Genomic DNA, 13304 nt, shown 5'->3' with positions numbered 1-13304 from the left:
TCTGAAAATAGTGTAGGCAGGAAGGTTGCTTGTGGTATTAAGCAGTGAAATGAGAGTCCAGGAGATGACAGCCATCAACACTCTTATTTGGATGTCACTTTCCTGGGCCTTTCCTAATCTGTTTGAGAACATGCAACTGACAGTGATTCCTGTACTGAGGCATCTTAATACTGTCTGACAGGGCAATTTAATGAAGAATTTTTTTATCTGTGTATGTAAGTAGACATAGATGTATATATTTCTAGTATGGAGATAAACCTATTTTATAATTTAAACCACTCAACAAAATATATTATCAGATGCCTGAGTTGAAGTGAACACATACTTTCTTACCTTGGCATATTATCTTTGGTAGGTACCAAAACATTCAAATGCTGATTTTGAATGTTCTATGCACAAGAATCAAGGTCCTAGAGGCAAAGAAAATTGACATATAAGAAGAGTGGGAGAGATAAATCATGCTACAGTGCATAGAGAAGTGGAAATCATCCCTATCAACCCTTAAAATGCTTGGCTGAGAGATGTATATTTCAGTGGCAGAAAAAAAACTGATTAACCTTTTACTTTAAAAAGAGTCCTCAGGCAAACAGTATGTTTAATGTGATGAGACCTATGGAGTTTAAGAACTGCTCAGCATCACAGAAGAGTTAGTTATTGTTGGAATGCTGCTGCTGGGTTAAAGTCCTCACAGAGCCTGGGGAGCAGAGCCTGAGTGTATTTAACTTTCCTTCCTTTATTTCTTGTCAACTTTTTCTTGGAAGTCTTATTGAGCAGTTGAGTGAAAGATGAGCTGAGCCAACAGGAAGGGGAGACATACAGAACTACAGAATGGGATACTCAGCTATTCCATTAGCTCCCACAGATACTTGACTGTTAGGTGGACGCTGTTGTATAGCACTGTGGTCTCTCCTATGGGAGATGCAGAAGTGGGCTTTGTCTTTCAGTAACAGCATCTAAGTGGAGCTACATATGCATGGAAGTGCTGTGGCATGACTGGATGCCCACAAGAAGGCTAGGAGATGACAAGAAAGGGAAGACAGCATCTGAGTTGGTTATCACAGATTCAGGGAATCTAGGGTCTAATCTAGGCTTTTGAGTAAGGGAGCCTAGGAATAGGAGTATTCTAGAATAAACCAAAGTCCTCAGTTGGAAATGTAGCTGAAAGCCATGGAGAAGTACAAAGCTGGTCTAGAAAAAAGAATTCACCGGTGAACTTTCTGAAAGAGTTGGTTAGAAGAAGGAGAGGAACGAACTTATAAATTGTCATGTGACTCCATCCAAGAGTTTAAACTTCAAAATTTAACAAATGGATGAGAGAACCTACATTTAGGGTAAGTAGCTGAGAGGCAACGTTTAGAAAAGAAAAGAAAATAAGTTGAAAACAACAGGCAAGATGGGTGCTGTTTACAGTTAGAATGGTGTATGTAAATGGACTGGGATAGCTGAGCTGAGTTCTATGGAAGGAATAATTAACCTGATATTGCAAAAGAAGATACTTGAATTGGAGGTTGGACAGAAAAAGCCTAACTGTATGATTTTTTCAAGGCTGTCAGAAAAAATGGAATCATGGACAGAAAAAGGTAGGTTGTGTTAGATTTTTTTAATTAGGATTGTTTTATTGCTGGAGTAAGACACCATGATCAAAAGTAACCTGGGGAAGAAAGGGTTCATTTCCCCTTTCAGTTTGTAGTCTATCATCACTGAGGGAGGTAAGGACAAGAACTCAAGATAAGAACCTGGAGGCAGGAACTGGCAGAAAGGCTGGAGGAACACTGCTTACTGACTTGCTCCTCATGGCTTTCTCAGCCTTCTTTCATAAAGCACTCAGAACTACCACCTTGAGTGGTACCATCTACAGGGAGCTGAGCTCTCTTATATCAGTCATCAATCAAAAAAATATACCACAGTCTTGCCCATAGGCCCGTCTGGTAGGTGCATTTTCTTAAATAGGGTTCCTTTTTCTAAAAGGACTCTAACCAGCTGTGTCAATTTGGCATAAAACTAGCCAGCAGAATTACAAGGAGGAAGATGGTAAGTTTAGTTCCCAACAAGTGAAATCTGAGATGATGCTGTTCTTGATAGAAATGATATTGAAAACATTTGAAGTCAAGGCTCGAACTAAGAGAGCCAAAGTCTATGCGAGAACTTGTTTTGTTAATCAGGGCAGTGAATGAGTGTGACAAGGCCAGCAGATGGGCTGAACCCAGTTATCTGAAATAGGACTGGGTTCATTTAGCTGGGACATATCATTTTATTTCATTTAAATATTTATTTTACTTTTATCATGTATATATTTGTCTGTTGGTTTTTATGTGTGGTTGCTGGCACCTATGGAGACCAGAAGACAGTGTCAGGTCCCCTAGAAGCTGGAACGATAAGCAGTTTTGAGCCACTCAACATGTCTGCCAGGAACCAAACTTGGGTTTTCCACAAGGGCAGCAAGAGCTCTTAGCTATACTGTGCCACCTCTCCAGTGCCTTAGAATTATACCACTTTAGAACAAAGTTAAGAAATTTTGAATTCTAGCTGTTTGATTGGAATGAAAATAATTTTAAGGTACTTAAGGTTAGATAAGAGAAAGGGGTAACCCCCACAGTGCTGTTGACATAGACTCAACATTCCTTAGTAAAGCGTTACCTAAATTCAGTCATTTTCTCTTCTTTCATTGTAGTCTGGTTATATGTCTAATTTATCTACCTACCGTTGAAGTTGAAGTTATTTAAATGACACCTAATGGTATTCATTGATTTCTCATTTCTTCCCTTAGAGATAAGTTATCTCCTGTGATATTTCAGATTCTTAGCTTACATTACCTTCATTAGACTTTTTTTTTTTTAGAAACACAGTCTTTTATTTTTTATGAATATAATTAGACCAGAGAAGTGTCAAATAGAAAACAGTCCAAGGACAAAAATCCTATTACCTGTCAGTGCAGCGTGTAAAACATGACTTCTAATTTACGTTCTCGAAAACATGAGGTAGGAATCTAGGAATCTTGACACCAAACGTTTTGCCATGCGTGAGGTTAGTCGTGGCTAATTACTTTGTTAGAAACGTCATCCTCTCTTCAGTCTGGCAGTGGCTACATCATGACATCAAGAAAGTGAAAACATGGAGCTGGGAGACTGCCCGGTGGGTAAAAGCACTTGCTATGTAAGCATGAGGACCTGAGTTCAGATTCTCAGCACCTACTAAAAATCTACGATGTGCACCTGGTCACATGTAAGCCTACATACCACATACTGTTGGGGACAGAAGACAGCAGGACTGATGGGATGTGCTGCCTGACTGGTACCTTTGCCCCAGGTTCAGTGAGAGTCCCTGTCTCAGGAAGCAAGGTAGAGAGTGATAGGACAAGACAAAACCCTGTCTTCTGTGTTCATGCACACCCATACCTCATCCCTCCTCACCTTACACACACACACACACACAGGAAGGAGAGAGTGGAATTTGTCATATCTATTGCACAGTAGTAAATGGACTTGTCATATTATAAAATTAGCTGTGATGGCATGTAACTGTTTTTTTTTTTTAAACTGAGTGAGCAGATGGAATAAAACGACAACAGCAACAACAGATATGTGACCCTATTCATGACAGAAAAGAGTCAGACATACGTCCCCCTGTGTGTGAAGGCACCACAGTCAATGATTTCACAAACAGCTGACCTCCTCACAATTCCCTCAGTCAGTTTGCTTGGCTGGAGTCTGATAATTACTTAGCAGGTCGCTGCTGCTGTTAAGATGCCAGAGAACCCACTTTCAGATAGCAGTGTGGCATCGGACAACTACCTAAGAAGAGATATATGGGAAAACATACAGGCCCATCCAAGTTTGCTCAGCCCATTCTTATTACATCTTTGATGACCGTGTTTTAGTGTTTTAGGTTAGGTCTAGGTACAAGTTATAGAAAACCCAAAACTATTGGATTAATCAGAAAAGTTGCTCCATTTGTCCATGGTATAAAAACATAGGAATAGCTCAAAGCTAGATCAAAGGATGGGGTACCTGTGCTCTGTGAAATCTTAGTAATTCAGGTTCCTTCAAGATCATTCTGTCTTCCTCGAGGTAATATTTTCCCTTTTTAATGCACCAAATGGCAGCTTTTGCATGCCAGGAAACAAGGTAGAATAAAGGGCTAAAAGGAAAGACCCCAGAAGTTCCTTCATGATAGTTTTGCTTTAATAGCTTTGGTCAGGACCTCACTGTATAGTTTACCAAAATTTAAGGAAGTTGAAGAAATGAACTCTTCTCGCTGGCTGAACATGGTTGGAATCAACTTTCTACAGATGAATGAAAGAGAGAACAAATACTGGGATAAAGTTTATAACCCACGTCTTCCTTGTCCGTTGTTAATGGCACCACAGAATCAACAGGTTAAATGTTAGAGATATGTGAACCCTGATGCTTATTGAAGGGAACTTTACAGCTGAGATTAAGAATAAGGGCCAAAAGTCATGTGAATCCAGACTTTCACAGATGCAAAAGAGAGCACTAATGTCTTTCTTTTAGTTAAATCGTTAAATGTGTTAAATAATTGATATACTTAATTTATTGAGCAGTGGTAATAACAGTTCAGGACCATTTGATAATGAATACAATCAACTCTTATTATTAAAGCTATAGAGTGAAAAAAAAAATGAGTGGATAAGTACCAGTATCTTTGCTGTACCTCTCTACAACTTGAGCTTTTAAGAGAACATCCAGGGTTATTTTCATTTCTAATTGTATTTTCCCTATTAAAAATAAGCTGAGATATGCATGTTTGATTAGGAATAAGGGAGAGTCTTAACAAATTGTCTGAATTTAACTTAACAAATGTCTTGGATTTTCCATGGTTTCATTATGTTTCATTGGCACAGTTCTTTCTATAACCTCTTACCTGTACTGTTTTTGTAAGCTGTTACATATTCATATTGTTTTTGATTAGGAACATATTTATACTAATAAATTATACTAATAAATTTTCCTTCCTGTTATTGTGAGAAAATGGGAATCAGGCCATCCTTGGATGGATGGGGCTTGGGTGGGAACATGGAGTGAGTTTGCTATTTGCCTGTAAAATGATAGACAGCTCTGAATTGCAGAGCTAGAGTCAGTCAAATTGTAAAAGTCTGGCATGTTTCTCATTTAGAAGTGGTGACAAGAGAACAGTGGGTAAAAGCACAGCTTGATATTCCAAGTTGGATGTGACATTTTTCTTGTGATTACAAACAACAAAGTCATTGTATTGAGAGATTTTTGTGCCAACTCTTACATGCTCTTTTGCTTCTTTTTCTTTCCCTCTCTAAGCCCCTCCTCTGTTCTGTGGCTTTTCTTTTGTAACTCCTCCAGACTACAGCTTTGTCCCCCCTTCTTCCACTCCTTTCTGGTCAGGTACTGCTTACTGCTTTTATATGTCTCTATAACTTACTTTTGTGTGAAAATACAACATTTTGGCTTCTGCATATGGCTTCCCATGTAAATACACCTCCTCAAACTCAATCCCTAGCATTCCATTACCACCATGCAATTCACTTTTCCCTGCCATAAAGTCATTGTTTGCCATGACATTCCATGTCTCTGTGTGTGTGTTAATGCCATAAATTTCAACATGACATTTTATATTTTATCATGTGTCAGTGTGGAGAGGTTGGAGATGAGTGAGGGAATGGGAAAGAGAGATGAACTGCTCTGAAAAATCATTCATCTTCTCTGAGGACTAGGAGTCATAGTCGAGAAAAATCAGTGTTTGTGCATTTCCATGAGGCAAATAAAAAGAACCCCCAAATCTCAACTTCCCTCCAAAGAGAAGAATATGATTCAGTATGCTCTTCTTGAAATGATGCCCCGTGTCCACCAATTCTCCAGCTCTTCAGCTGGTGCCCAGGCATTTTGATCTGAATTTCCGCCATTACCTGGAGAGTTAAATGACTATGTGGCACCGAGGCTAGATAAAGTACATCTTCTTGTGTTTTTTGTTTTTTTTTTGTTTTTTTTTTTTTTTTAAGAATTAACCTGTAAGTCCCAATAGAACATAGAATTCTGAAATAGACCTTGGAAGCCAGCTAGTATAAACCTTTCATTTTATGGATGAGAAAAATGTGGCCTAGAGAGCTTGAGAGAGGCCTGTGCAAGGTCGCACCGTTAGGTCTACAATTGGGCTTCTCCATCACAGGGGTGTTTTTATGTGCCCTGACTTTAAGAACAGTGCCTTGGCAATGGGACCATTTTCAGTAAGGAAACCATTAAAGTGGTTTGTGTCCTGAATGGTAAAATAAAATGACCTATTTTTCCTCCCTTTACGGTTCTGAAATCTACACTATTGCCGTTCATTTATCTTATGATGGACACCTGGAGACTTTAAAAGGGGCTGTCACTGTAACACCATGAATGATAGGCCTGAGGCCCCTGTTGCCAAGTGGATGGACCTTTCCAGGGTAGCATGGGTCGTTATGAGCTACCTGAGCACTGGGAACTGTTATAATACAGATGGATGGCGCTTCCGTGTGTTGCTTTCTTTTACACTTAACTTCTTTGCCATTTAAGATTTATAAAGTCCCACTAGTCTCGGGTGAGCGATTCTCAGAATCACTGCAACATATAATTGAAAACGCTTTATGACCCCACAGAGCAACAGGTGAAAGTTACCACCAAGCCTGTAACGAAGCGCTAGAGATCAACAAACATGTGCAGCCTGAATGGAGTTTCCCTTTCAGACAGGGATGGCTCCTCTCCTGCCACCAGGGATATTTAGACAAAGAAAATGGAACAAAAAGATATGATACCTTTGTGCCTGGATTTTGGTTAGACATTGCAATAAACACTGATTGGATGTCAGTGTTTCTATTGAAAAGAAGAGGTTTGTGCATTCTTTCAATGAAAACCCTTTCACATCTTCACATATATAAAATTTTATGTGAAACAATAACTGAGTTCATCCAAAGACGGTTTAAACTAACAAAAAGCTTGGCTGGGTTGGGGGGAGTGCCCCTTACTCAGAAGGGATGACGTTGGTTTGACAGACTTTAATCAGAGCCAAGAATTCACTTGCTCTGAGTTTGGCCAAAGAAGTTACCAGGTGAAAATCACAGAGCTTCACCCCAGAGGTTCCAGCGAGACACAGGGTACAGCGCCCTCAGTTGTCAGTTTAGGTGAAGCTTGTCTCGTTCACTGACATACTCATTTAAGTTGCTAGCTAGTTTGGCTTTGGTTTTACAAAAGCTTGTATGAAGAATGTCGAAAGCATAACAGTGGTTGTTTTACTGTCAGGAATGAACTTGATCACACCTGATTGGGTTGAAACAGCAACTGTGCTGCTTTCAAACTCACGCTGTCATTATCACAGATCTGTAACCAAGTCACGGCTCTGCATTTGATAGCACCACTGGCAGCGGTCTCTTCTGATGGCTGGCTGCAACCAACGGCACACCGACTCAGACTCCGCATTGTTTCTTTACAGTGCTAAGTCCCAAAGTACTGGGCATTGCCATCGCTCGGTATGACTTCTGCGCAAGAGACATGCGGGAGCTCTCCCTGTTGAAAGGGGACATGGTGAAGATTTACACAAAGATGAGTGCAAACGGCTGGTGGAGAGGAGAAGTAAATGGCAGGGTGAGCTTTTCCATATACGCGTGTCTGCTCTTCACGAAGGAGAGGACTGGACAGTCACTGGCAGCCGTAGTGCTGTAGACCTGTCCCCCCCAGTGGTCTGGGTGCTAGGGGCTGGGAGCATGTGTTGCTGTTTGAAGTGGGTTGGGTCAATACAATAGGGACTGGCGCATGGGAAAAGTTGAAGAGCATTTCAGGTTTTTTTCAGTGGTTAAGTTCCAGGGCATGCAGTTTATGTAAGCACCACGCATTTCCCAAAGCTCCTGATCCCACTCGGAAAGAATGGGGTAGAGTGCCTCTGTTCTACAGAGAAACCTGTTTAAGCTTATTTCATTCCATAGTTGCTATCACTGTCTCTATATGGCCTATCCCAGCTGTTAAGCCAACCTTCCTTGCCTACAGAGGGCAGAAAGCCCCAGCTTAGAGTGTTAAGAACATGAGGACTGCTCTGCCTATAGAACCCTTTGAAACAGCAGAGGGGTTAAAATGTCCGTTGCTTTTCTCTCCTAGGTGGGCTGGTTTCCATCCACATATGTGGAAGAGGATGAGTAAAACACAACCCAGTCTTTCACCCTGCACCGAAATTGCAAAGAAGAGAGCGACAGAAGCCTGCACCGCATTATGAGTTAACTGAAGTGTTTTAAAAGCAGCATTTCTGGCTGTTGAACATTCTCCTTTTTCTCCTCCTAAGTCTTAATGCTGGGATTTCTAAAGATGCTGGTACTGACAGATTAATGGCTTGCCTAGAGCAGTGCAAGAAACAGCCTGCCAGTCTGTCATTGACAGGAACCAGGAAAAACCAACCACTTTTCTTCCCCAAAGAGCCCTGCAAACACATCGGATCATCTTTCTCTTACTTCGTTGGGTCAGACACCATGGATGCCAGCCATTAGGAAATGTTCCATCATATATACTTTGTTCTCACAGTTTTTGATGATACAAAGAAACAGAAGTTTAATTTTGCTTTTTCCCAGCATGAAGAAAAAGTAGAGTTCTGCCATCTGGGACAGATCCAGCTTGCTGGAAAGATCTAGCATTTCTCGTCTTAAATTGTTCAACAGGTGACTCATTGCCTGGCAAACACTTTTATCCCCAGATGTTACTCATGATAAAATAAAAGAGGCTCATGCTCAGGTTTGCATCATAAGTGATAAATTACAGAGAGGGTTTTAATTATTCATTTGATGTCCTGATTATATTTCCACACTTCTTTATAAAGAAGAAAAAGAAAAGCACATGAAAGGAAGTGTCTTTGTATTAAAGCCTCACAACTTTCATGATTTCATAGGGTGTTTTGGAAATGTCACGCTTGACAAGAGAATTATGGCCAGGCAGACCATGCTTAGTTGCCAGGAATCCCAGAGAGGTAGAGGTGTTTGCAGAGACAGATGAAGGGCTGTAACGCATAGGACGTCATTATATAGCTGTCATAGCTATTAACACAAATTTTTCCTTACCCCTCGAAAGACCCAGGGGATATTTGCTGATTTCCACTTTTTTTTTTAATAGTAGCACAAAAGAGCTTTTTCGAGGATTTGGGAAGACAAGCACACTTAGCCCTCAATACCTTTCTGGGACTTCTGTGTTCTCTAGGCTCCTCTATTTTTCCTTCTGAAGCCGTTTAGCTATGTCTTATTCAGTCGGGAGATCCATTCTGCAGTGTGTTTCTTTCACCAAGCCTCCACTGTGCTCTGTGAGGAGTCTAAGTATCTTCCTCCTGGGATGTATGGAGTTCCTACTTGAGGCAGTCAAGTTAAGATACTAACTTGCCTCTTCCATGGTGGACTCTTTCTTTCATAGCAGTAGCTGTGCTATGACAAGATTCAGAAAAATATTCATGCTTGGGCAAAAGAAAAAAAAGTATTTTTATCTTAGAAATGACCTAGAAATTTTTGGTCACCTCTGACATGAGGGGGCTGTGACAGCTTGTTCTCTCTCAGCTCACAGGAGTGCCAGAATTTGTTTGGTGGACACATCTCCCTCAAGGAGACCCAATGCATGGGGGCGAGGACTTCTCCTTTAAATAGACTCGAGACCTTTACCTCAGAATTATGTAAACTGTGATTGTGTTTCAGAACCATTGAGCTTTTGTATATGTGTATGTGGTCATGAAAATGTATTTTATAAAATGTCTGTACAGTCAGCTTGTGCTGGCAAGCTCTGCTCTTGGGATGGATTCCTACCTGTAAGGTCTTATCTGTGTCTTGGGGATGTTTTGTCTGTTACTGTCAGCAAGGGTTGCTATGGAGAGTACAGCTTCCCACAGATTGAAACACTCCTGTGTACAGTATTGTAGCATGTATTGTTCATTTCGGTCAATAGACTCCCTGCCTCACAAGTGGTATGTGGTCTTCCTGTTGCATTTCATTGGCCTCAGAGTTTCATAGCAGGGGACATAAAGAGCCTCATTTCATGACATTACCAATGAGAACTTTGTCTACATTTAATACTTTGTATTGAAGATTTTAAATGTCACGATCTGTGTAGATTTCTAATACCAAAGACAGACGTAAGTGTTTTCCATGGACTTTGTCGTGCCTGTTTGTAGCCCCCGTGTAATATGGTGAGTTAGAATGGTGGTTTACTTTGTAATATTTGTAAATATGTCAATAAAATAGTTACTACTTGCATTAAGAGGATGTCTCTCTTTTTATTTATTTATTTTTGTGTGTATGTATGTATGTGCACTTGTGTGATGTTAAGGATGGACCCCGAGGTCTTTTGCAGTCTGTGAAAATAGTCTCTGATTTCTTGGGGGTTGAAGGTTCTTTTCTTTGAATGGTCTTGTACCACATACACAACCTCGTTATTTCAAGACGTGCTAACCCTGATTTTGGTTGGGGTTAGCTCAAAATTGTTATCAAAGTCATCTTATACAGGGAACTTCTAAGATAAACTTTGTATTTGCCAGTAGCATCTATTCCATATGCTGGTATTCTACATGGTATTCTGACGCCTTTGTGTGCAATAAAAACTACCTCATTATCCCAAATCATCTCTATTTCAGATGAGGAAATTGAAGTACCTTATCAGGTTACAACATTCCAGCTGGTGAGCATGTGACAAGACATGGACCATTTGGCTATTGTCAGTAAAATGGCTGCCCCATCCTTCCAAACTTTATAAAGAAAAAAAAATTAGAGTGTCATTGCCAAGAAAAAGCTATTTGATACTAAGCAGTGACCTAGATGGTTGAAAATGTGTAGAGAATTCAGAATTAGTCTGCTCCTTCTAGTCCCTAAAACTCCATCTTATCCAGACAGAGCCAAGTTTGGTCATCATCATCACTGTCATTATCAAGTAGACATTTGGGTAGTTACTGTGTTAACTTTTTAATTCCTTAAACATAATTCAGGTTTACTTATTAGATTGAAGTAGAAAGTTTGTAGGTTCCAAGTGAGTCGCTCTGGGAAGAGAACTGAATCAGCTGGTGTTCCAAGAAGACAGTTTCTATTTCAATTAGATCTGTGTTCAAGTTCTAGCTGTGCCACTGACTCTCCAGAGTACATGTTTCTTCATTTATGATAAATATCAACTTATATGACAGCTGAAGAAGAAACAGAATATGAAAATTTTCTATTTGTATGAACCCTGCTGCATAGTAGGTATTCAAAAAAATCTTGCTCTCTCTTTTGCTTCATGAGCCACAAAACATGTACACAGATGCCAAATTATGAGCTTGCCGCTTTTGTTCTGAGGACAATGGAGAGTGAAGGCTTTGTTTCTTACCCATGGCTTAATTTTCAGCATTCAAATGATAGGCAGGCTAAAAGATATATGTTCAGGGAGATTAATATGCAAAACCACAAACAAGCTCAGAAGTGCCATTTAACAGCACCACATGATTTTAACTAAGAAGACAGAGTATTCAGTCAGCTCAGACTCATTTAAACTCAATCCATGAGGCACTTCAGGTTACACTGAAGCTAGCTTTTGTGGGATTGCTTGGACTCTGATGAAAATGTGACACACCTGTCTAGTCTGGCAGGCTCTGGAAGGTGGTGCTTCTAAGTAACGAACAAATGCCAAAATGGAGGTCCCAAAGAATCCTCTCTCTCTCGTTAGGCGCCATTGATTAGATGAGGTTTGGGAGAGGGGGCCGGGTTGACAAAAAGAAAAAAAGAAAAACAAAAACGAAGTTCCTTTGAAGCACTCTAGATTCTGACTTAGTCAGAAAGTTCCAGAATTTTTAAGCATAGTATGACTGCAATTAATTTTGCAGGTGCTTAGCCAGATGGCAAGAACTGCCCACGCCAAGTTAAAATGCATACAAAGTCACCCCATATCCTATCTCAGGAGTCCTGAGCAAGACAAACTCCAAAATAACCCAGTGTCCAAGCTGGAATCTGGCCTGCCCATGTCATGATGATAAAAGGTCCTAGCAAAGTAAAGGCTCAGACTAGATTTCCTGACTATAAGTCTTATAAATATTCCCTAAAGTCCTCTGAGATAGTTTTGATTGATTTTCTAGTTCAGTGGTTCTCAACCTGTAGGTCATGACTCTTTGGGAGCTGATTGACCCTGTCACAGGAGTTGCCTAAGACCGTTAGAAAGCACACATTTTTGCATTACAATTCATAACAATAGCAAAATTAGAGTCATGGAGTAGCAACAAACATAATTTTATGGTTACGGTTCACCACAACATGAAGAACAATATTGAAGGGTCGAAGCATTAACAAGGTTGAGAACCACTATTTTAGTTGATTCTGCTGGCTTTTCTTCTGAGACTCACCCTGTTGATTCTACAGTTCCTCTGGCTTTTCTTCGGAGAATCACCCTGTAGAAGCTGCCCGGATCCTAGATCAGGTGCAACTTTGTCAGAATCACAGTTCTTGGCTCTTTTGCTGCCAGAATGTGTTGATGAATATGACTAGTCCCTAGCACAACTCCTGGGTCTGATCAAAGATTTCTTATGGATTTGTTAGTGATCTGAGTGACCTCTTCTCAGAAGAAAAAGGTAATCCTTGTGTACCAGCCATTTATTGTGTGTTATCTCAAATAATCATTCTGATAGTCCAGGAAAGATTGATCTAATCATCTTTGAATAATAAAATCTCTAGTTCTAGTTAACTGAATCTTCTGACATTGAAGCTTTTTATTAAGGCTTTGGAATGTCTCATTCTTTCATCTGACCCATCTCTTCGTCTAAGATCCAGCAAATGAGTGGTGAGGGGTTTAAGTTTAGACCCGGGCTGGCTGCCTCTACCACTGTCTAGGCTGGCAACAGTTACACTATCCATCCTCCGTGTCTCTCATGTTATAATAGGATGACAGCAGCAGCTGGCTACAGAGAGCTGGTAAGATCATATGTGTAAAATGGTTAAGAGAACGGTCTGGCAGACGAAAAGGAAATGAGTTTTTTTTAATTGCAATTTGGCTACTATTTTAAATATAAACACAAAACCTAAGTGTTACAAATTGTTAACTTAGATAAGGAAACAAAAGTTCTCTCTTAATGTGTTTTTGGCCTTTGGAGGAAACATCTTGAGTTAACTTCCCATCAGTAATGCCTTAAAAATTATGCACAAGTGGAGTGCAAATCAAATGCTCTACTAGAGCATGGTGTGTTAGTTATCTACAGCTATGTAACAAATTACCCCAAAACTTCACAGCTGAGGACACCATTTACTACTGTGGCATTTCCGCGGGTCAGGGACCAGGGAGTAGATTAGCTGATTTTTTTTCAGCTCAAGATCTCCAATGACACTTCAA

At 40.2% G+C, this 13304-nt stretch overlaps 1 protein-coding gene across 2 annotated transcripts in view; it reads left to right on the top strand.

The window, feature by feature from the left end:
• The window catches only part of Vav3 (vav guanine nucleotide exchange factor 3), a 333283-nt gene extending 323060 nt beyond the window's left edge, over window positions 1-10223 (top strand). The window contains exons 26-28 of one of the 2 annotated variants that reach the window (XM_060392875.1): window positions 5292-5375; window positions 7441-7592; window positions 8100-10223. In XM_060392875.1, the coding sequence (XP_060248858.1) occupies window positions 5292-5375; window positions 7441-7592; window positions 8100-8141 (278 nt within the window). In that variant the 3' untranslated portion in view covers window positions 8142-10223. The remainder of the gene's footprint in view (window positions 1-5291; window positions 5376-7440; window positions 7593-8099) is intronic. The other variant, XM_060392876.1, reaches the window with a different exon arrangement.
• The last annotated feature ends 3081 nt before the right edge of the window (window positions 10224-13304 follow it).

Source organism: Meriones unguiculatus, chromosome 10 (genome assembly GCF_030254825.1).
Source record: "Meriones unguiculatus strain TT.TT164.6M chromosome 10, Bangor_MerUng_6.1, whole genome shotgun sequence".
Taxonomy (NCBI): Eukaryota; Metazoa; Chordata; class Mammalia; order Rodentia; family Muridae; genus Meriones; species Meriones unguiculatus.
This window is presented reverse-complemented; position numbering and strand designations above follow the sequence as displayed.